Source organism: Eumetopias jubatus, unplaced genomic scaffold (genome assembly GCF_037043125.1).
Source record: "Eumetopias jubatus isolate StellerSeaLion01/CBP00866 unplaced genomic scaffold, mEumJub1_p1.0 scaffold_1, whole genome shotgun sequence".
NCBI lineage: Eukaryota > Metazoa > Chordata > Mammalia > Carnivora > Otariidae > Eumetopias > Eumetopias jubatus.
In genome coordinates, this window is record NW_028274807.1 from 209,154,289 (window position 1) to 209,178,916 (window position 24,628).

Below are 24,628 nucleotides of genomic sequence, written 5' to 3' on the forward strand. Positions count from 1 at the left end.
TTTCAAGTTCAGTCTATCAAGATCCCATTGAACATCAGGACCTACTTGGGAAGTAACTTTGTTTTTCCCTTTTTTTTTTTTAACATCTCCAACTTCCTTCCTGACCCCAGGGTCTCCTTACTTTGCCAGAATCTTCAGACTGTTTTTCTCCAATGCATGACTTCTAGGCTGATTTTTCTTTCAAATGTCTCCTTAAGTCCTTGGTCCCTTCTCCAGAACAAGTGGTTATTTTCTCTGCCAGCCCCAGGCAAAAGAGAGACTGAGCTTCTGTATACTAATTACTAGGCTATTACTGTTATTATTCAGCTGTGGAAAAGAGCCTTCAGAAAACCCCAAATATAATTCACCTTATTGACATCTCTCTCTGTCTCTGCTTCTGTCTCTCTCCCCATTCTCTTTCTTTGCCATCTGTCTCTGTGTCTCTCCTACCAACCCTGTTTTATTGCATCCCATGCTTTACTTTCATGGTCCTTGTCAACATCGTCATTTAGATTTTGTTGATGTGATTATTGGATTAATAAGAAGATAAGGGCTCTCTGTCCAGTTTTTCTTTTCTCTTTCTTTTTTCATTTTTTCTTTTAATGCATCCCTAGCCCAGAGCAGGAGCTCAAAGATATGTACTAATCGATGTACAGCTATTGATACCTAATTATTAACATTCCTTTCTTAGGGCTTTCTCATTGCTCTGACTCATTCCTGCCATCTGCTTGGCTCCACCCTTCACCTCCTTCAGGTGTTTGGTTACCTCCCCTGACCCTGCCCACCCCGGCAAAGCTGCAGTTATGCCACCAGGACCAACTCTTACCAGCCCCAGTTCCCCCTTGTTTCTTTTCTCCTGGTCCTTTTTTATTTTATTTGTTTACTTTTATTTTTAAAAGATTATTTATTTATTTATTATTTTTAAAGATTTTATTTATTTATTTGTCAGAGAGAGAGAGAGAAAGAGAGAGAGAGAGTGCTCTCAAGCAGGGAGAACGGGAGGCAGAGTGAGAAGCAGGCTCCCTGCTGAGCAAGGAGCCTGACGCAGGGCTTGATCCCAGGACCTTGGGATCATGACCTGAACTGAAGGCAGACTCATAACTGACTGAGCCACCCAGGTGTCCCGATTTATTTATTTGAGAGAGAGAGAAAGAGAGAGAGCGCACTTGTGAGCACGAGCTGGGGGAGGGGCAGAGGGAGTGGCAGAGAGTCCCAAGCCCACTGTGAGCTGAGTGTGGAGCTTGAGGCAGGGCTCGATCTCACAACCCTGAGACCATGACCTGAGCTAAAACCTAGAGCCAATCGCTCAACCGACTGATCCACCCAGGTAGGTGCCCCTGTTCTTTTTTATTTTTTAATTTGGGCTACCACACAGCCAAGTTCACAAATCTTAACTGTATGCCTCAATAAATTTTTGGCTCTGTGGATAGCTTTGGAACCACCATTGGTTCAAGATAAAGAACACTTCCATCCACCCCCCCCCCCCCGGAACATCCCCTCATGCCCCATCCCAGACCAGTACACCCACCCCTGAAGCAACTGCTGGTTCATATCATCATGGATTGGTTTTGCCAGGTTTGATGTGTGGGTCAGCAGCTTGTGCTTTTCCATTGCTGTGTAATATCCCATTTTATGGAAGCTTCCCAATTTATTCATAAGCAGAGATTAGTTGTGCTTGTTTTGAACTTCACGTAAATGAGCTGGCTGTTTTATCTTTGTCCTGAGCAATTGCCACCATCTGACATACTATAAATTTTACTTATATATCCCATTTGTGTTTTTCTTCTCTTTAGAGTGTCAGCTCCCTGAGGGCAGGGATCTTGTTAGTCTTGTTCACTGATATACACCCAGCAAGGAGTATTTGATTCTCACTGAATGATCCAACCAGCGAAGGAACTTTTAGTAAAATAGATAATATTATGCATCACATTTTCATACTATCATTTTAATGGACATATAAGATTTCTTTTCTCTAGAACCTACTTAATTTCCCTATTGTTGGACGTATTTAAACAGTATACCAAAATGCTACAATAAAATCTTCATGTAACTTTTCCTTTCTTTGGATTATTTCCTTTGTATAGATTGCCAGAAGTAGTTTTACTGGGTCAAAAAAAATAGGACTCATTGTTAAAGATTTCTGTTACATATGGCCAAATGACTTCTCCAAAGCGTTGTGCCAATTTACACATTTACCAGCAATGCTGGAGTTCCCATTTGAATGCACACTAACCTGTATCTAGTATTATGTTTTAAACTATTTTTGATAATTTAATGGACAAAAATAGTGGTGTATTATTATTTTAGAATACTGATTAATTTTTTGATGGAAACTGATATTAGTTATTCCACAGATACTTATTAAAACATCTTCTCCACACTAGGCTGTGTGCTGGGTCCCGGGCACTGGTGAGTAAAGCAGATGTGTGTTCTGTGCCCACGTGGAGTTTACCACCAGGTGAGAGGTGTCTCTCAAGTCCAAAGAGGAGACAGAATTCACCCCCACCCCCCGCCATAGTTCAAATGAAGAGGCTTTATGGAGGGACTGGCTCGAAGAAGTGTGGAGAGCTGGAGTGATGGAGGAGGGGCTGCCTGGCAGGAGCCATCATGGTGGAGGGACACCGCCACTCACCAGAGATGTGACACCAAAGCAGAGAGGGAATGGGGAAGAAATACCTTCCCCTCCTTCTCCTCCCAGCTCTGGGTTCCTGCAGGTGCCTCCCATTGACAGAGAGCAACAGGGAACCTGGGAACTGGGTGATGCTCAGAGGAGAGAAGAGTGGGGAATGGGTCTGGCAGGGGTAGAGTGGGCAAATGGAGAACCACATTCTCAGGGGGAAATGCTCATAAAATAAACAAATAAGCAACAAATAGTTGTGAAGAATGCTCCAAAGGAAACCAATGAGGTGCAGCAACAGAGTAGCCATGGTATGGGGGAATGGGATCTGCTTTAGCTCAGGAAGTCAGGACATGATTGCGATGATAATATATAAATAGTTCTTAGAACAGGCCAGATATCATTCTGGATCCCTTAGCTGCAGCGACTAACTTGATCCTCACAAAAAGCCCCTGATAGATACTGTGATTATTCCCATGTCACAGATGAAGTTTTCCAAGACTGTAGGAGTTCATTGTGGAAACCTGTGGTGGTGGTCGGGGTCTCAGATGGTCCCCACTACGCATTTTGTAGGGACCCTAAATCTGGCCCACTGGTTTTCAGTTGTGAAAGTAGAGCTACCTCATTCATTCATCAATTCATCTGACATTTCTTGAGGGCTTATAAAGCTAAATAAAACTAGTTTTTGTACTCGAGTGGTCTTATGTGAAGAAACAGGTAAAGACAGCTTGTTCAGACCATTTCCATGTAGCAGTCAAGAATTTTATTTGGCTGCATATAGAATAAAATGCTGCAGTGGCCCAAGGACTTTTTTTCCCCTCATGACCAGTCTCAAAATGGCTGCTGCAGCCCCAGACATCTCATCTGCATTTCAGGCAAGGAGAAGGTCAAAGGACAAAGGTCATTTGAGACCAGTGCCCTTAGGTTTCACTGGCCAGCATTGTTCACAGGGCCATACCTCCCTGCAGAGGAGCCCAGGAAATGTAGTTCTGAAAGCTACAGAAGAAGGCACGAGTGGATAGTGGGTGGGCAACCAGCTGTCTCTGAAACACTCTGTCTCAGGTGCCTCTTACAGTATCTGGAACGTAGCAGATGCTTAATAAATAGTTGTTAAATGAATAAATAAACAAGATACAATATGGTAGACCATTCCATGAACAACAATGGGAGTAGAGATGAGGACTCTAATCCAGTGTTGGCAGAAGGTAGGGGGCAAAGAGGGAAAGGAGCGGGGCTGCCAGTCGGGGAGGCAGTTACATTTAATCTTCTGGTAGACTAAGGAGTCCTCAGCCAGTCTGTCCTGAAATTGCCAAATACCCTATTCCCACAATTACTTTGTTTTCTTGACTCCAATCCTTCTTCAGCTTCCTTATGTTTATCTTTATGTTCAGATGATCCCTGGGCTTATAGAAGGGTAGATGAAGGAATGATAATGTTAGATTAAATAGATTCTCACACAAGGCAGAGACTTCGCCTTTCTCCATATTCTCCCTGATGGCATTTTATTGGCTTTGATAGCTGTAGAAGCTTAGTTTGGGATTTTTCTGGCAAAATTCCCAGAGAGCAGGGTTTATCTGAACCACCTAATGTGCAGCATTTGCAAATAATTATTAATAGATGTTTGCATTTTCATTCTTTATGAATGCTGCTGTGGGGTGATTCTGTAATTCAAGAGGGACGTGGTAATGTGGATCACTATCCCTTCCCATACCACCCCTCCCTCGGTCTCCTCCCTCTCGGCTGATGGCAGCTCTGTCCTTAGGCTGCTTGTGTCAAAATCCCCAAGGTGTCCTTGACTTCTGTCCTTCACTGCCACCCCACGTCCAATCCATAAGCAACGCCTGTCTGCTTTGCCTTTAAAATATATGCAGAAACAACTCTCCACGGCACTCACCTGGTCATGGCTTGCATTGTGTCTCACCTGGATCAGTGCAATTGCCTCTTCTCCAGTCTCCCAGTTTCTCTTCCTCTCTCTGCTCAGGTGGCCAGGGAGAGACTTTGAATACTTGAGTCAGTTCTCCTCTTCTCAGCACCCTTCATGGTCCCCAGCTTACTCAGAATAAAAGCCAAAGTCTACTGCAATCCACAAGGCTCTGCACATTTTACCTTCACCTAGTTATCTGTACACACTAAGCATGTTCCTGCCTCAGGACCTTTGCACTTGCTGTTCCCTCAGCCTGGAATGCTTTTCTGCAGATTTTTGATGGCTCCTTTCTTCACTTCCTTCAAGTTTCTGCTTGAATGTTACCTGACCAAGGAGGCTTCCTTGGTCATCCTGTTTGTAACCCACTGCACTTTTGGTCCCCATGCCTGACTTCATGTTTCTACACTACACTGCCATATTAAGTAATTATTTATTTATTGGCCATTTTCCCCAGTTAGAATGTCAGCTCAGTGAGGGCAGGGATTTGAGACCATGTGGTTCTTGGCTGTGTCCCTGGTGCCTAGAACAGCTCCAAGCACACAGTAGGTGCTCAAAAAATATATTTAATAGATGAGGCAGAGCATATTTGTATGGCCAGTCTGGAAAGACACTTGGAAATATGTATCAAGGATCTTACAAATGCAACAATTCTACATTTGACCCAGTAATTCCACACACTGAACAAGAGGACAATAACTTTGCCTTTAAAACACCAAGACACAACATTACTCATTGCCCTATTAACTTTTATTTAATTTAATTAATTTATTTTTAAAAAATATTTTATTCATTTATTTGAAAGAGAGAGTGAGTGAAAGAGAGAGCATGAGCAGTGGGAGGGGGAGAAGCAGACTCCCCTGTTGAGCAGGGAGTCCGATGGTGCACCTGGGTGGCTCAGTCAGCTAAGCATCCAACTCTTGATTTTGGCTCAGATCATGATCTCAGGGTTGTGAGATCAAGCTCCATGCTGGACTCTGCGCTGGGCGTGGAGCCTGCTAAAGATTCTCTCTCTCCCTCTCCCTCTGTCCCTTCCCCCACTCACTCTCACCCTCTCTGCCTCTCTAAAATAATAATAAACAAAATTTAAAAAATGTTTTTTATTTGAGAGACAGAGAATGAGCAAGAGCATGAGCAGGGGGAGGGGCAGAGGGAGAAGGGGAAGCAGACTCCCCACCAAGCAGGGATCCTGATGCAGAACTCCATCCCAGGACTCTGGGATCATGACCTGAGCCAAAGGCAGTTTCTTAACTGAATGAGCCACCCAGGCACCCCTGCCCTATTACTTTTAAAAGCATCTAGTTGGAAACATTATGAAAAGTTTGCAAAAGAGAAATGAGTAAGTAAATGTAGCCTTTAAAAGGATGGTTATAATATGATGCCAAGTGAGAAGATGGTAGAGGAAACCTTCTCTGTTCCAGAATACTTAGTACTAGGAAGAACAGCTCAGAATGAACCCGCTGAAGCTCAGAATCCAGGTGGGACTTTGTCCTGTAAAATGAATCCAAACTTCATAAACCTAAGTTTGCCTTTCAATCATGTTGAACAAAATGTAAGTAATGATTGCAAATATACTCTCATTCTTTTTTTTTTTAAAGATTTACTTATTTATTTTTGGGGGGGAGGGGCAGAGGGAGAGAGAGAATCTCCAGCAGACTCTGCACTGAGCATGGAGCCCAATGTGGGGCTCCATCCAAGGACCTCGAGATCATGACCTGAACTGAAATGAGGAGTCAGACACTTAACTGACTGAACCACCCAGGCGCCCCTGCTCTCATTCTTTGAATTAACGAAGAATGAGTCAACAGTCAACACATTTTTGCATATGCGTCATTTCCTGTTGAAATTGTATGGTCGAACAATGGACCATCTTTCATCTCATCTTTGATTTTTGTCATGTGATCGTGCAAGGAGTCACTTTTGCACACTGATGCAAGGTCTTCCTCAGTTTCCCTAGAGGGCCTTTAAAATCATGTACTTACTAGTTCATTCTCGTTTGAAGCCTTCCTCACTGTCATCCGCTTGTTTTCTGCTTTGCGGTTAACTGGCTTCACAGGTTTCTCATTTGGCCGCGGCACCGTCTACACTGCAAGTGGCTCTCCCACATCACTTGCATTGACTTCATGAAATCCTGCTGTCTTTTGCAAAGATTTCCAATTTTCCTGTTGCAATCGATTCATGTCATTTCAAATTATATCATCGAATTTCAAACAACCATCAACAATCTGAGATAAACATTGGCAAACACATCGATCTGATGGGCTCCAAAGCGATGTTTGTACTAGTCTCTGGAATGGAAAACTGTGAAGTTATTGGTTCATTAATGAACATGTTTATGTTAGGATGACTTTTGCTTCCCTAAGCTCATAACTGTGTGGATATCTGGATAATGAACCATATAATGAATACTCAGATGATAAGGAACTATTGTATATAAAACATCTTTATGCTATAATTACCTCTGTCTGTAAAATAAAAACACGGGGCTGGGGGCAACACCAGACAGAAATAAACAGAATACGCCTAGTGTTTGTATTGGGGTAGTCATAGGACAGTGGCTTAAAATATTTTTTTAAACATGGAGATTACTTTACTTTTGAAAAACATTTTAAAGCAAATTATAGAAAGTTTAAAGAAAAGGCTCATGCTTATCTGGGGGGACAGGAATCTCTTTGTAATGAACATGAGTCCAGTTGGAGGCAGGGAGAGTTAGCAACACCAAGACCCAGGCTCTGAATCTGTCTGATATATTGTGTGGATTATCTCATTTAATTCTCACAACCACCAATTCACTGTAATTTCCCTGTTTTACAAATGAACATGCCGAAGCCAGAGAGGTTGAGCAACTTGCCCAAAGCCACACAGCTCAACCACACATCATGCTGCCTTGTAACACAACTCTGAGCCCAATTAAATCTCTTTCTTAGGGTGACCTGGGAACTCATAACACTTTGAGACATGTTCTTGAATGAGCGTTTCAGGTAGGAGAGTGAAGTGATTTCTGTGAGCATGGGATAAAAGCATTTTCTGCAACAAAAGATACAGACGATGCTAGGGGAAGGAATAAAAAAGACATAGAAGAGAGGTTTAATGTTCTGTCAAGTCAACCTGGATGGTCTCTCTGTGGGACCACATTCGTTTGAGCAGCCTGAACATAAATGCATTCATGTTTCTCTTTGCATGTAATTCTTAGATGGAACTTTTATTCCCTTCAGATGAGTGTTGTTGAGATCTCTTTTCTGCTACCTTTGTCTATGTCTCCGATGGGTCCTTCCCTATGTTTGCCTTCCTTATTTTTGGAGCACTGGATGCCTCCTTTGGACACGAGATACAATTTCACCCGACATGCAGTAACTATCACGAAGGAAGCCAACACTCGTTTTTTACTCTTCTGTGCCTGGCACATTTATCCCTTCCATGATTCCCCAGGGTGTGTCCTGCTCTCATCCCCATTTTGCAGAAAAGGAAACTGAAGCTTAGAGAGAATAAGTGATAGTTCCTCCTAATGTACGGAGGAATGGTATTATTACTGTGGCTGTGTCATTCCTGAGTGAGAAAGCCATCTTCATGGTGGTGAAAATCATGGAGCTCGGAAGTGCAGGGCTGGATGGTCACCCAGACCCATGCTGTTCAACAGAAATACAACAGCAGTCACACGCGTCACTTTAAATGTTCAAGTGGCCACATTAGAAGAGGTAAAAAGAGATATTTTATTTAACCTAACATATTGAAAATGTCATCATTTCCACCTATGTGGAATAGAAACATTACTGATGAGATATTTTGAATTTTGTTTCTTGTACTAAGTCTTCGAAATCTGCTATGTATTGTTATACTTATATCTCGATTTGAATCAGTCACATTTCAAGTGCTCTAGTGGCCACATGAGGCTGTGGCTACATTGTGAAGAAAGCGAGTCCAAATCTTTTGACAAGTAGTTCTGGGATTTTTCTTTTTTAAGATTTTCTTTCTTTATTTATTTTAGAGAGTGAGACAGCATGAGTAGGGGTTGCGGGGGGAAGCTGAGGGAGGGGGAAATAATCTCAAGCAGACCCGGTGCTGAGTGGGAGCCCGATGTGGGGCTGGATCTCACAACCCTAAGATCATGACCTGAGCTGAAACCAAGAGTCAGATGCTTAACCAACCGGGTCACCCAGGTGCCCCAGTTCTCGGAGTTTTCTATTATACAATGGGGCTAGGGCAGCATATATATCAGGGGTTCCTGATTTATATTCAACTTTTATCCTACAAGCCCCTCAAATATTTTTTGTAGAAGGAAAGAAGGAAGAAAGAGAAAGAGAGCGAGAGATGAGAAGGGGAATAAGGAGGAGGAGAGGAAGGAAGGAATGAAAGAAGAGAGGGTGGGAGGAAGGAAAAGAGGAAGGAAGGGAGGGAGGAAGGAGCTTCCTTTGCCCCCTAAATTTTGAAAGAGGTAACAGACTCTGTCCAACTCTGTCGTCTTAGTTTGGGTTCCCCGCAGAAGCAGATCTGGAAGCAGAGATTCAACTGCTTTGGGGGTAGATCCCAGGACACACAGGCCGAGGAGCAGAGAAGGTAAGAACCAGTTCTGGATTTGCCATCAGGTGCAAGTCACCAGGAGCAACTGGTACTCAGTTACCAGTGGGAACCTCTAGTGGGCGGCAGAGAGCACATTTCTCGGAGCTACAGCACCTTAGGACCAAGGGAGCTGGGGTATTTATTCACCAACTTCCATAAATCACAGGTTGAAGGATGCTTCCAGGAGCTTTCACTTCCTAGCATCCCAGTCCGCTGCATGGACACTGCGGTGGCCAGAAAGAGCCTCCCCAACCCCCCCTCCCCCATCCGGGGCCTGGCAGTGGGAAGTCAGACCTGCTTGCACTGGAGTGGTCAAGTTCAGGCTGGGCGGTGCCGGCCACACCCAGGACACGACTACCTTCTCATAATTCAAAAGCTCTTCTTTTTCATCACAATCCGTCCTTAACATTAAGCGTGTTAACTTTGTGACAGTCAGGGCACCATATGGGACGTGAGATTATTTAGCTATTGTCATCTCAGTGACAGAAAAGGCAGAACAGCCATGGAAGGACATCGCAGATGTATGCATATATTTAGGTGTAACCCTGTAGACACGTGTGTGTTCCCATTCATGTTGTCGCTCTTACCACATTCTCTGTTGTTGTGTGTGTGTTTCCTGCTCTTTTTTTCAGTCATTGGTCAAAACAGTAGAAAATAAAAGGGGGTAAGTCCACGTTGCCAAGGGAAGTAAAGCTGCTGTGATTCTAATCAGATGTCGGGGCTGGATTTCTCCCATCTCTGTCCCCGGCCCCTGTCACTCTCTCTCCCTATTATGACATTGTTTGTATTTGGTCTCTGGTTTATCCTTTGCTTCTTCTTAAAAAAATCCCAGCAAATGTTTTTTAAATTTTCACGTATTCTGTCTCTCTCTTATAAAGATAGTTCACATTCCGCACTTCTATGAAATTTGCCCTGTTCCCTTTTCGAGGCGATGGGGTCCTATTTTGACCTCTCTTGGTTGCCAGGGCTGGAGCAGTGAACAGGATAGGCAGGCCCTTGAGGTCCCAGAACTCAAAACATTTTAAGGGACCTGCTGTGGGAGGAAAATTGTCTCAAGTGAGTTAAAGTAGTGGCCGTGTGTTTTGGGTACTTTGATTGCCAGTCTCAGGGATGACTGATCATTTGAAATAGTAAAGGACTCACCAGGGAGTGTGTGTTTCAGATACAAGCCCACCAGTCCAGAGCCCACACCCCCCACCTCCTCTGTGGGGCTGTCACACCCAGGGCCACAATCCACCTGCCCTGATCACCCCGGGGCCAGGCGCCAAACAACCAGGGGCAGCCTCAGGTCCCAGAGCCCTGAAGTTATTCCAACTAGCCAGTCCTAAGCCTACCTACTCCACTCTGCCTCTTCCTTCTTGAGGAAACCACAACAGAGGCTTTTGCTCACATTTTGCTTTTGCTCTTTTCCCCTCTGAGCAACCTGGTGCTTCCCTCTGTGGCCCTGAGTGACATGGTGACATGGTGTCTCACATCCTCTTGGCATCTGTGAGGAAAATGAGCTCTCTCTTCGACAGCAGTCAGCTCCTGATCTGTTCGCCTCACCATACCTGAATAATAATAAAACTTACATTTTATTTTTATTTTTTAAAAGTCAGGATACTTAAATGAGGGCACATGTGAAATGCAGTGGGAGCATTTTTTTAAAAAAGATTTTATTTATTTATTGGACAGAGATTTATACTGACAGAGACACAGCGAGAAAGGGAATACAAGCAGGGGGAGTGGGAGAGGGAGAAGCAGGCCCCCCACTGAGCAGGGACCCCCCCCCCCGATGCGGGACTCGGTCCCAGGACCCTGAGATTATGACCTGAGCCAAAGGCAGATGCTTAACTGACTGAGCCACCCAGGTACCCCAGTGGGAGCATTTTTATTCTATTTATTTATTTGTTTATTTTTAAGTAGGCTCCACACCCAAGGTGGGGCTTGAACTCACAACCCTGAGATCAAGAGTCGTGTTCTTCACCTAAAACCTGTATTTTAAAACAGTAAGTGTCCAACATGGGATGACAGCCCTGTCGGCCCCGTCACCTCCCTTAGCTCATTCTGTCTCCCTTCGTTCCCATCCGCACCAGTCACCACCCCCACAGGCCTTTGCTGTTGAGGTTCCCTCAGCCTAGCCACCCTCCCCTGATGTGTTCCTTTCTTTCCAAGGGTCTCAGCTTAAACACCACCTTCTCAGAGCTGCCCTTCCAAAATAACTCCCCTCCTCTTCTATCTGACCCCCTACCTGCTCCATTTTTCTTCTAAAGACGATCTCTACCTGACATTTGCTAGATCTACCCAAGTTCACTCATTTCTTTTTCAGGTTTCTCTGCCCTAAAACATGAATTTCATATTTGTTCTATTCATGGCTGTAGGTATCCTTGATGCCTGGCATAGGGCCTGATACAGAATAGATGCCCAGTAAACATTTGTTGCATGGATGAATGGTCAACAGGGTTGACCATTTTTCTCGAGTGTTGCAGGTGAAGTAGCATGTTTGGCTCTGTCATCTGTGACTTTATCTCCAGATGTGGTAGAACTTGTTGTTTTTCAAATTGAGGGGACCTAGCTCAGCTCTCAGTCCAGAAAAAAACAAGACGGGGTTTCCCTAAGCAGATGTGGTTCATATGATTAAATTTCCCTTTGCTACCGTCTCAGGATACACATGAATATATAAGTAAGCATTTAATCAAGCTCCTGACTTAACAGAGGGGTTAGATGCTGAATATAATTTGTAATTGCCTGAGAATATAGTAAACTTGGGTACTTTTGTTTCCATAATTAAGTGTGAGGTTCCTGTCGCAATGTGAATCAAGAATACTTCAAGTAGTTGATAAGAAGAGTATTTTTCCTTTCGGAAAAGTTCAAACATATACAAAAGAAGAGAGACTAGAATGATAGCCTACCATATTCTTACTACCCATCTTTAATCATTATCAACTCATGGCTTATCTTATGATACTGTATTTAAACTTTTAACATAATCTTACTTTGCAAATTAAAGCAAACCTTTAATTTGCTTTAACATAACCCAGGGTTATGATAAAGCAAACCTCAGACATCACATGATCTCATCTGTAAATATTTTAATATGTACTTCTAAAAAGCGAAGGACTCTCCAGTCACCGTGGAAAACAATATGGTGATTCTTCAAAATATGAAACATAAAATTACCATATGTTCTAGCATCCCACTTGGGATGGGGAGTACACCTCAAAGAGTTGAAAGTAGGGACTCAAAGAGATTCATATACCCATGTTCATAGAATTGTTCACAGTAACCGAAAGGTAGAAGGCAGCCCAAGTGTCCACTGACAGATGAATGGATAAACAGAAATGGTACAACCATACAGTGAGATATTATTTAGTCTTCAAAAGGAAAGAAATTTTGGCATATGCCATAACATGGACAAAACAAGGACATTTTGCTAAGTGAGATAAGCTAGTCATAGAAGGACAAATACTGTATGATCCCACTTTATACGAGGTCCCTAGAGGAGTCAAATCCATAGAGACAGAAACTAGAATGTCAGGTGCCAGGGGCTGGGGGAGGGGGATGGGTGTTCATGTTCAGTGGGGACGAGTTTCTGTTTGAGATGATGGAAGAGATCTGGAGAAGGACGGTGGGGATGGTAGCACAACAATGTGAATGTATCCAATGCCACTGAGCTGTGCCCCTAAAAATGGTTCAGATGGTCAATTCTATGTGAAGCATATTTTACTATCAAGAAAGAATAATTCATTTGAAAAATCATGACCTTAATGCCTTTATCATATGTGTGGCAGAACAATGGTGGTATTTTTCAGTCCTTACCTGGCTTTATGTTTGGCAGCATTTACCACTGGACCCCCCATCCCTGGGGCTTCTGTGGCATCACCCACCACATTTTTCTCCTACCTCCTTGATGGTGCCTTCTCAGCCCCCGCTAGAGGCTTCTGTTTCTCTGCTCTGTCTTCAAATGTCAGCCCTTCTCAGGAACCCTTCCTAAGGCCTCAACCCTCTCTGGGTCTGTAGTCCAGAATTACCCTACCCACTTCCAAGGCATTCATACTGATGGTCCCAGTGTTAGTTTGCTGGAGCTGCCGTATTTACTACAAACTAGGTAGCTTAAAGCTCATCTCAAAATCCTTTAACTTGATTGCATCTGCGGAGATAATTTTTTCCAAATAAGATCACATTTTCGGGTTTTGGAAATCAGGATGTGGACATATCTTTAGGGGCCACCACTCAACCCATGACAACCCCCAAATATGTGTCCCTGTTGCAATTTCTCTCCTGAGTCCAGAGCCATATAGACAGCAGGCAATCTGATTCCCATGAGTCTCCCAGTCTAATCATGAGCAAATAGCAGACAAACCCAAACTGAGGGGCATTCTACAAAATACCTGAGTGGGTACTCCTACAAATTATCAAACTGTGAGAAACAAGGAAAGAAACCATCACAAAGAAAGGGGAGTAGGGAGACCAGATGACTCAACAGCATGTGGCATCCTGGTTGGGATCTCCAAATAGGAAAGGTTATTGGTGGAAAAATTAGTGAAATTTGAGTGAAGTTAGGGATCAGTTAATAGAATCCTACCTGGGTGCCTAGGTGGCTCAGTCAGTTAAGTGTCTGATGTCAGCTCCGATCATGATCTCAGGGTCCTGGGATTGAGTCCTACATCTGGCTCCCTACTCAGCAGGGAGTCTGCTTCTCCTTCTCTGCCCTTCTCTCTACTTGTGCTCATGTGCATGCACACCCACTCTCTCTCTCACATTGTACTGGTGTTGGTTTCTTAGTTATGGGCTGTGTAAGATGTTAACATGAGGGGAAGCTGGATGAAGGGCATATGGTAACTCTCTTGTACTATCTTTTCAAGCTTTGGTAGATCTGAAATTCTTCCAAAATAAAGTTTGTTTAAAAAATAAAAATAACCCAATATTGAAATCAATATCAATGACATTCACAGAATGTCAATGACATTCACAGACTCAGATCCCAGGTATGGAAAGTTGACCTATGGTGATTTTTAAAAATAGACTTTATTTTTTGGAGCAGTTTTAAATTCACAGCCAAATGGAGCGGAAGGTACAGGGATTTCCCATATACCCCCCGACCCTGCACACACACAGCCTCCCCCATTATCCACGTCCCCAGCAGAAGGTACACTTGTTCCAACTGACGAACATGCACAGACACGCCATTATCACCCAGAGTCCATAGTTTATATTAGGGCTCACTCTTCGTGTTGTATATTTTGTGGATTTTGAGAAATGTGTAATGACGTGATCCATTATTATAGTCTCAGAGTAGTTTCACTGCCCTAAAAATCCTCTGTGCTCCATCTATTCATCTCTACTTCTCCCCTCACCCTGGCAACCAGTGATCTTTTTACTGTCTCTATAGTTTTGCCTCTTCCAGAATGTCATGTGCTTGCAATCATGCAGTGTGCAGCTTGTTCATATTGACTTCTTGAACTTAGTAATACACATTGAAGTTTCCCCATGTCTTCTCATTTATTGAGAGCTCATTTATTTTTAGCACTGAATAATATTCCATCTTCTGGATGTCCCACAGTTTATCCATTCACCTACTGAAGGACACCTTGGTTGCTTCCAAGTGTTGGCAATTATGAATAAAGTTGCTTATTGGCATCCATGTGCAGGGTTTTGTGTGGATAGAAGTCTTCAAATCCTTTGGGTAAACACCTAAGAGTGCCATTGCTGGATCCTATGGTAAGAGTAAGTTGAGTTTTGTAAGAAACCACTAAGCTGTCCTCCGGAGTGGCTGCACCATTTTGCATTCCTACCAGCAGTGAATGAGAGTCCTGTTGCTCCACATTCTCGCCAGCATTTGGTGTTGTCAGTGTTCCGGATTTGGGCCACTCTAACAGGTGTGTAGGGGTATCTCCTTGTTTTAATTTGCATTTCCCTGATGATGTATGATGTGGGGAATCTTTTCATATGCTTGTTTGCCATCTGTGTGTCTTTGTCAAGGTGTCTGTTAAGGTCTTTGGCTCATTTAAAAATTAGGTTCACGTTCTTATTGTTGACTTTAAGAATTCTTTGTATATTTTAGATAACAGTCCTTTATCAGACATATCTTTGCAAATATTTTCTCCTCATCTGTGGCTTGTCCTCTATTCTCTTGACAGTGTTTTTGCAGAGCAGAGAGTTTTAATTTTAATGAAGTTCAGCTTTTTAATTCATTCCAAGGTCATCTAGATTTTCTCCTATGTCATCTTTTAGGGGTTTACAGTTTTGTTTTTATATATAGTCTGTGATCCATTTTAATATATATGATCTGCGTTTAGATTTCTTTCATTTTGTGGATGTGGATGTCCAGTTGTTCAAGCACTATTCATTGAAAAGACAGGTTTTCCTCGTATTTCCTTTGCTCCTTTGTCAAAGATCAGTTGATCTATTTCTGAGCTCTCTCTTCTGTTCCATTGATCTATTTGTCTATTCTTTTGCCAATATTATACATTCTTGATTACTGTGGCTTTATAGTAAGTCTTGAAGTTGGGTAGCATCAGTCTTCCAACTTTGTTCTTCTCCCTCAACGTTGTTTGTGTTGGCTATTCTGGGTCTTTTGCCTCTCTGGATAATCTTTAGAATCAGTTTGTCAATATACACAAGATAACTTGCTGCAATTAAAAAAAAGATTTTATTTATTTGAGGGGGGACAGAGGGAGAGGGAGAGAGAGAATCCTCATGCAGACTCCCCACTGAGCTTGACTTGCTGCAATTTTGATTGGGATTGTATGGAATCTAGAGATCAAGTTGGGAAGGACTGGCATCTTGATTATATTGAGTCTTCCTATCCATGAACATGGGATATCTTTCCAGATGGTGGTGATTTAAACATCTATTTACCATTTCTTGACTGCTTATTGTGTGCCAGTCATTGTGCTAAGTGCTTAGCTGCTTGATTTTAATTAATCCTTACAGCAACCTGTGGGGTAAGGAGATTTGTCTCCTTTTTACACACAAGGAAGCTGTAGTTCAGAAAGGCTATGAGCTTTTCCAAAAACACACAGCTAGGAAGCACTATAGCTAGAGCTAGGATTTGAACGCAGGTCTGCATGCAGAATTAGGCTCTGCCTCATTTGTTTTTAGGGATTTGTAGGACAGTCACGCTCTGTAATATCATGTCTGGAGTGACGGCCACATTCCATCTCTGGATTCACTCTTACTGCCTACATCATGACCCACAAATGTCTGGATTATAAGATTTGTTTTTTGTCATTTATACCCTCTATCTCCCAAAGATCTTGGTACTCATTCCCCGACTGGTATCCAGACCAGAAGGCAGAGACCAAATGTCTTTTGGCTGATCAATTTTTGCAACTCAACATGACTGGATTAGCTGGTAATTGTTTTAGCAGCCAAATGAATGCGATTTGCAGTTATTTATTTGGGGCACTTATTTCAGAGATGCTAGCCCTGTTCAATTGAATAACATTCTCAAAGCCAGTGTGGTAATGCTGCTGCTGATTGATAAATTAAACTTCCAACTGGCAGATGTGTTAAAGATTAGAACCAATGGCTGAGACTGATTTCTGGAGGCCTGCTATTAAATTGCTTCTATCTATGATGCTAATGAGATTATATATCGTTCTACCTGGTCAACATTAGTAATTTGGATTAATGGAGAGCAAGGTACTACCTACTACAGTTATTTGAGGGGCCTATGAAGATTTCTTGCCCATCCATCCCCATTTGCTAGGTGATAGTAAGATTCTAATATTAGAGATTCATTCCTTTGGTTAAATGAGTTTTTTTGTTCTCTGTAAAGTGAGTCCATAAGGATAATGTACTTGGAGCACTGTCACACTTTAGAGTGCCTGAGTTGAGTTCTTTCCAGAAAAGGGTGATTGAGCAATTGAGGGGGTTGAAGAACTTGGGAAGATTCTGAGGAAGAAGGGGTATACTCAGCCATATCAAACTTCATAGGTGAGCTTTGGGAACGCCATTTGATGAGAGGAAAGTGTAGACTCTTCTGCCACTTTGGTGGGAAGGGTTTGGAAATGTGTGTGCATATCTTTGCTTGTCACAAGATTGGGGGTATCACTGACACTTAGTGGGTATGTGCCAGACATACTAAACAGCCCACAATGCACAGGACAGCCCCGAACAACAAGAATTTTTCCACCAAAAATGCCAACAATGCCCCCTTGATAACTAGAGAATGCCAAGATAGGGATGGTAAGTTTGCCCCTTCCAGAGTAGGGATTGCCAAACCTGGCTATACCCCCAAGGACTTGCTGATTGAGAATTCGGGTAGAGGGGAGGGCCCAGGAATCTGAATTTTACAACATTTTGCAGGTGGTTCTGATATACAGCTGGCTTGTCTGCTGTCGAAGCATGGGTTAGAGCATTCTGGAGGACCACTCTTTGTCTTCTAGTTAAAAAAAAAAAAAGACCAGTGTTTATTGTAGGGACTTCACAGTCAAAGTACACAATGAGAATTACAGGTCACCATGACAAGTGGTGCCACTTGGGATCTACATTCAGAAGCATTACAAACATTTTCTTTTGAAGTATAGCACACACAGAAAATTGCATAATTCATAGATGTATAATTCCAATGTGTGTGTGTGTGTGTGTGTGTACATTCTGTGTGTGTGTGTGTGTATATATATATATACCACCCCCTCTTTATCCATTCATTTATTGATGGACCCTTGGTTGCTTCCATATCTCGGCTATTGTAAATAATGCTGCAAAGAACATAGAGGTGCATATATCTTTTCATTTCCCCATGTATGAACTGTATATAATAGGAATTATATACTATGTTCTACTATGTGTCTGGCTTGTTTGGCTCAGCATCATGACTGTGAGATTGGCCCATGTATTTGTGTGTAGCTGGGGATCATCCATTCTCACTGCTGCATGTATGAATGTTCCACAGCACATTTATCCATTTTCTACTGATAGGCTTTTGAGAAGTCCCCAGCTTTTAGCTACTAAGAATGTGCTGCTATTCACATTGTAGGGTGTGTCTTTCAGTAGACATATGTCCTCATTCCCTCTGGGCATATACCCAAGAGTGCCAATGCTGGACCACGGGATATTCAAATGTTCAATATTGGTAGAAATGGCCAGTTTTCCAAAGCGGTTGTAGCAGATTACACACCGCCTAACAGAGTACAAGTCAGATGTGGTTTCAGATTCATGTCAGTGACCTGGGTTAGTTTTTGTTTTTATTTTTATTATTTTTTTAAGATTTTAATTATTTATTTCAGAGAGAGAGAGTACATAAGAGGGGGAAGACAGGCTGAGGGAGAGGGGGAAGCAGACTCTCGGCTGAGCAGGGAGCCCAATGCAGGGCTCGATCCCAGGACCCTGAGATCATGACCTGAGCGGAAGGCAGATGCTTAACCAACTGAGCCACCCAGGCGCCCCCTGGGTAAGTTTTTAAACCTCTCTCAGCCTCAGTGTTTTCATCTGTAAAATGGGGCTTCTATGAAGACTCCATAGAATCTTTACCCTGATAAGGACTTTACCAATGAGAGGTTACTCTTTCTTGAAAAACTCTGGGGTCTTTAGAAATCTGTGTAGATAATACTAATGCCAGGAAACTCAACTGTCTTCCCCAGGAAAGTCCATAAAAACAAGTTATTGTAAGTTTGCTTTGCACGGCACGATCTTCTTACATGACTGACCTTTGGCATCCATGCACCTGGGATTACTTCTTGTTTCCCACTGACTATCATTTTCTCTCAAGATATGAAACAACATGAAGTACAAAAATCATTACTATTTGTCGAGAATCCTGTATGCCCTATCTCCTTGCAACTCTAGTTGCTCTTGGTTTTATCATTTTGTCCATACTTTGACAAGCTAGAAAATCTTGAAAATGCTATAAGCAACCTGTAAAGGATGACTCACAGGCACAGAATGGGGAATTTATATAAAGATGTATCTTTTCTAGAATGTTCCAAAGAACTCAAATACTGATGGGGGTCGGGGGATCAACTCAAACTCAACTAGCTAAGGCTTAAAAAGTATTTGCCTTCTTCATCCAGTTCCCCAACCCCTACCCTCACCCCTGCCTTCCAAGTCTATACATGGCTTTCTAAAAATTCAGTGGTTTCTTGGTACATCCACTTTGGAAGACAGTTTGGTGCCATTTTACAAACCTGAAGGTAGGCATACCCTGGGACCCAGAAATTCCATTCCTAGGGCTATTCCTACAGAAATGCATGCCCATAGGCACAGAGTATTTGAGGCAGGAGTGTTTAAAGCCCCAACTGGAAACAATCCAAATGTCCATCAAGGGGATAATGGATAAACAAATTGTGGCATACTCTTTCAGTGGAATACTATGTAGCAGTGAAAGTGAATCAATCACAGCTACACATGACAACAGATGAATCTTAAAGACATGATATTGGACCAAAGAAGCCAGACATCACAGGATATACACTGTATGATTCCATTTATGTAAGAATCCAAAAAGATGTCAAGTAGAACTGCACTGTTTGGGAATGCACAATAAGGTAGGAAAAGTATAAAGAAAAGCAAGGTTATTAATAGTATAACGTCAGAATAGTGATTATTGCTGAGGGAAGAAGACCTGTGTGTGTGTTTCTGGGAAGCTGGCAAAGTCCCATTTGTAGCCCTGGACCTGAGTGTTAGTTTCAAGAACGTTGGTTTCACAGCAAAGTCTTCAACTGTACATTTATGCTTTAGGCATTTTTCTGTGTGTTTATTCAACTTCGCAATATAAAAAGGAGAATGGGAAATAAACTTCAGTGGTTCCGGAGGGAAGTGAACACCATGCCGAGTATACCACCCAGAAGCCCTATCCAGCCCACTAGGATCTGGTTTAGTTATCTGCCTCTAGCAGTTAAGATTTGCCACCTCTGGAGTCTTTTCAAAGAGGAGCTGAGCCTTTTATTCCAGCTTTCAGGGCCCCTGTGACTTGAAACTTTGACAGAAGTGCGCCCCCAAATCGTTCTCCTCAAAAATGTGTCTTTTGCTAAACGGACCAGATTTGTTTAGAGACTAATTGCACTCCTGGACACGAATCTCCTTCTCTTTTTATCATTAAGTTTCTTCCTCCCTAACGTACTCCTTGCAAGCTGCTGAGAGTGTCCGGTTGTCTGCAATCGAAATGGAACCCATTGGAAAACAAGGTTTCGTCCCAGGGGAGCAGGAATCTGTCGTCCCAACTTCCCCCCTGCCTCCCGACCATCCGGCTCTCCCCTCTTCTCCCCCACAAACTCCGCTGAGCCAGGTCCCCTCGCGGCTCCGCGATTGGTCGCGGGCCATCATGTGTCGACATTCTGGGTGGGTCTTTCTCCCGTTAAACTCATCAATCGCTCCTCTTTGGAGCTTCGCTGGCCAGTGGTTTAGACCTTTGAGCCCATTTTCCTTCTTCCTTTCTCTTCCCCCACCCCTCCACACCAGTCTTATTTTAGCAAAACCTAGAGGAGGAGGAGGAGGCATTGGGGGGTGGGGGGAACGCTAGGCATTGCAGCATCCGGGAGCAGCTACTGAGTGGCTAAGCGAACGGCGCATACCTCTCTCTCCCTCTCTCTCTTTTTCCCCTGTTGAGAATTTTCAGGATTTCATTGCTGCAATTTAACCCCAAGATGAAGCACGGTTGAGCGAAAGGCTGCGCGCACACGCACACTCACACTCCTTCGTGAGCAGAAGAGAGCCGCTGGTGATTCAGGAAGAAAAAAAAAAAAAATCACCCGGACCCTGCGGCTTCAAGACTCCTTAAAAGAGCCCTCCGGAGCGTTTCCCTTCCCCTCCCCTTCTTTCCTTTCCCGTTAATATTCTTTCTTTTCATTTAATTTTATTTTTTGGCTACAGATCTTTCAGCCTTTTTAAGGTCTAGAAACTCAAGCAAAACAGGGGGATTTTTTTTAATTTGGGGGGCTGCCCTCCCCCCTGCAAAGACCTGGTTTTTATTTTTATTTTTGCAATAAAGATTTTTTCTAATGGGCCGAGCGCACTCCTTTTGCAAGATGCCAGCCTGACCCGGACCTCGGAGGAATTTGAAGCTTCCACTGCGTCCCGGGGGGGCGTCCTTTGCAAACCGTTCGCGTCTTAAAGGGGGTGTGCGTTGTTTTTTTTTTTTTTTTTAACTGTCTTTTTTTTTTTTTTCCCCCCCGGAGTGGGTGGACTGGGGATTGCCTGGATTCCTTCCTCGGTTATTTTTTGCCTCGCTTCCCTCTCCCCTCCCCCTCCCCGGCCCCCGCGCCCCGCCCCCGCACCCTCCTCCGCCCCTCCTTCTCCGGGGTCAGCCAGGAAGATGTCCCGAGCCGCTCTCCCCGGCTGGGGCCGGGCAGCCGCCTTGTGAGCCCCCGACCCGAGGCGCCGAGCCGCCGCCGCCCGATGGGCTGGGCCGTGGAGCGTCTCCGCAGTCGCAGCTCCAGCCGCCGTCTTGACAGCCCCGGCAACCCCGGCAGCATCGGCATCGGCAGCGGCGGCGGCGGCGGCGTCTTCCGCATCGTTCGCCGCAGCGTAACCCGGAGCCCTTTGCTCTTTGCAGAATGGCCCGCTTCGGAGACGAGATGCCGGCCCGCTACGGGGGAGGAGGCTCCGGGGCAGCCGCCGGGGTGGTCGTGGGCGCCGGAGGCGGGCGAGGAGCCGGGGGCAGCCGGCAGGGCGGGCAGCCCGGGGCGCAAAGGATGTACAAGCAGTCAATGGCGCAGAGAGCGCGGACCATGGCCCTCTACAACCCCATCCCCGTCCGACAGAACTGCCTCACGGTCAACCGGTCTCTATTCCTCTTCAGCGAGGACAACGTGGTGAGAAAATACGCCAAAAAGATCACCGAATGGCCATATCCTTTGCCCGAACCCGGCAGCGAACCCCGGCAGCTGCGCCTCCCCTCCTCCCTCCGCTTCCCCTCTTCCAGGCTGGGAGAGAGACCCGGGGGTTGATGGGAGGTGGGGGGGTCTTCCAGGGGCTGGGAGAGGGGGCACCGGGGAGGAGTGTGGAGAATCTCTCCACCCCGAGCTGGGTTGAGCTACCGTGGAGGCTTGGGATGGGGGAGCCGGGGGAGTGGATTCCTCCTAAGGACCGATTCCAGAATGAGGGCTGGGCCCTGGGGTCGTAACAGGGGCCTGGGTGGGAGCTTCAGAGCCAGTTCTGGATGGGTCAGAGTTTTCCCAAATGAGCATGGACCCGGCCGGGGCCTGGGCTCTCTGGCCAGGACAGGAGAACCGTGTTGGCTTTGGCTGCGTTTCCTTAGGTGGCCCTCACTGGAATGCACGGGAGCCTCCAGAGCTGGAGCCCGAACCCAGCTCACTGACTTCTGCACCCCTGCCTTCCCCGAAGAGGGGGCCCGCTCTCTTAGGGCAGGGCACTTAGGGGTTCCCGGGGCCAAGAGCCAGTGGAAGAACACGTGGCCTTCACACGGAGGGGCTAGCACTGGCCAGAGCTCATATCCCAGGGTGGGCCACTGGCCCCGATCTGGGAAAAGCAGTGGTGGGTTGGGGGCACTTATTCTCCCCTATGTCTGCCGGTCCGATTTCCTTCAAGCACTGCCCGGGGACCTCATCATCGTTGGGGTGTAGAAAACATCCTATTTGCGCCATCTGGGGCCCTGACCTGGAAGACCCAAATGGACTCTTTCAATAAGGAAGATAGGGCAAGAGGAAATGAGGTGGCAGGTCCTTCCTAGGTATGGTGTCAGGCCTTGGGTTGTATTCGGCTTCTCCCACCCTAGGGAAACCGGGAGGGGACACCAGGAGAATCAGCCTCCATGTGGACACCTCGAGGCAGGTAAATGCCTTCTTTTTTTTTAAATCAAAGATCCGGAGGAAGAAGGTGAAGACCACATTTTCCTCTATTGAGATGCTATCAAAATGCAGATCCCCTTGTGTTTCTTTAAATCTGTGTCTGCTTGAAATAAACCTTGAGGAGGGCTTAACATCTGTTGAGATGTAGGCAGGCAAGGATGGGTAATTAGTCGGGCTTTCTAGCAGTTATCTAAGCATGACCCAGATTCCAAGTGGGGGGATGCACCCTGCTCCCCAGGCTGACTGGCCACTGTACCATGCCCAAATGTGCTGCTCCTCGGCTTGGTTCCAACTGGCTGCCCTCCGTGTACAAATGAATGGGGCTGGATGGGCCCCTGGGGCTCCGAGATGAGCCCCCACTCCTTTGTGTTTGGTTTCCACTGTTACATACTCAACAGGACTGGGCCCCAGGTGATCCTGGGGCTGCTTATTTGAGGAGCTATGTGGCTGGTGGATTCATTTTTAGGGGAACTCAAAATTGAGCAAGCTTTTGGCTTCTGGGTGCTGAAATTGTAGGAGGGCTCTGAGGTTTTGGAGTGTGTGAACAGTCTACTTTGAGGGTGGTGAAAATTAGGAGGTTCAGCTGGGGTCTTTCTGGAGGGGCACACTCCTAAGCACGATGTCATCTTGATTGGTGCATGAACCAGGAGCCCGGTCTTTGCCTCCCAAGTTCCAACCTCGTGAAGACCCACTGAAATGCTCAGGGGTCTTGTGATCACTCTGCCTGCCTCCCCATCCTCCGCCCCGGGAGTGGTGGGGGCTTGGAGGGTGGCAAGGTGTCAATGTGTGCATGCTCAAATAACTCCAGGGGGTGTTTAGGAGGGAATCACTGGGCTGACAGGTTTCCATGTTGAAAATGGCTTTAGATCGCCTTCTGGAGCCTGGATTTGGAGTCTTCTAAGAGGAAAGGAAGGAGGTGGGAGTCCTAATGTGTCCTCAGCTCACCCCGTCCAGACTGAATCCTGAGAGCCGATCAGAGAGCTGTTGGAGAGGGAGGGGATTGCCAGGGACCCCTCAGAAGGAAGGATCTCTGGGGAGGGATGCAGGTGATTTGGGAGCATTCCATTGGTACTTTACGTTTTCTTTGGCTTTCTTGCTTTGTGATGAGTTTGTGCATTTTGTTCTCTGCAGACAGTTTTTATTCCCTTTTTGGCCCAAGGCAGCAAACATATTATACAGCCCCACTCTGGAAGGGAAAGCTCTCCATCCCCCTTAATCTGTCACCAAGCAGGGTAATCCAGGTCTAAGCTTTCTGGGGGGGGGGGGCGGGAGGATGAAAGGGGAGGGGACAGAGAACTGGGTGGGGGCCGCTGGATAAGGGACTCGGGACCAGTGCAAAGAGATGGGCTGTGGAAATGCTGACGAGCCAGGGTAGCAGGGCAGCTGCTGGCTTCTGTATCCAAACACTCCTGCCCTTTAAAATAATGTCTTTCAGTACTTATTCTGAACTTTTAGAATAAAGTCTAATATATGGATACAAAATACCTAAGTCAAGTCTAGTTTAATATGTGTTCACAAAGTGACCACAATCATGGCAAACAGTACCAGGACAAGAAAGAGGTTGTGACCAGCTCCCCAGAAGCCCCCCCTCAGACCCCCTCCCCACCACTCACACCACAGAGTTAGCCACTACCCTGACTTCTAAGCCCACAGGTTCATTTTCCTCCATTTGGACTTCCTGTCAATGGAGTCACAGACTGTGTTACTGTGTTTGGTTTCTTTTGCTCAACAGCACGCCTGTGAGATTCATCCAGGTTGCTGCAAGTGGTTGTAGGTTGCTCCTTCTCGTTGCTCTGTGGCATTTTACTGTGTGACTCTACC

The 24,628-nt window shown here is 45.1% G+C and overlaps 1 protein-coding gene across 4 annotated transcripts in view; it reads left to right on the forward strand.

Annotated features, from left to right (window-relative positions):
• CACNA1A (calcium voltage-gated channel subunit alpha1 A) overlaps window positions 1-24,628 on the forward strand; it is a 265,173-nt gene that overhangs the window by 32,806 nt on the left and 207,739 nt on the right. For 3 of the 4 annotated variants that reach the window (XM_028088871.1, XM_088017020.1, XM_028088870.1), the window contains exon 1: window positions 21,554-21,846. In XM_028088871.1, the coding sequence (XP_027944672.1) occupies window positions 21,554-21,846 (293 nt within the window). Of the gene's footprint in view, window positions 1-21,552; window positions 21,847-24,628 lie in introns of those variants that run through there. The other variant, XM_028088869.2, reaches the window with a different exon arrangement.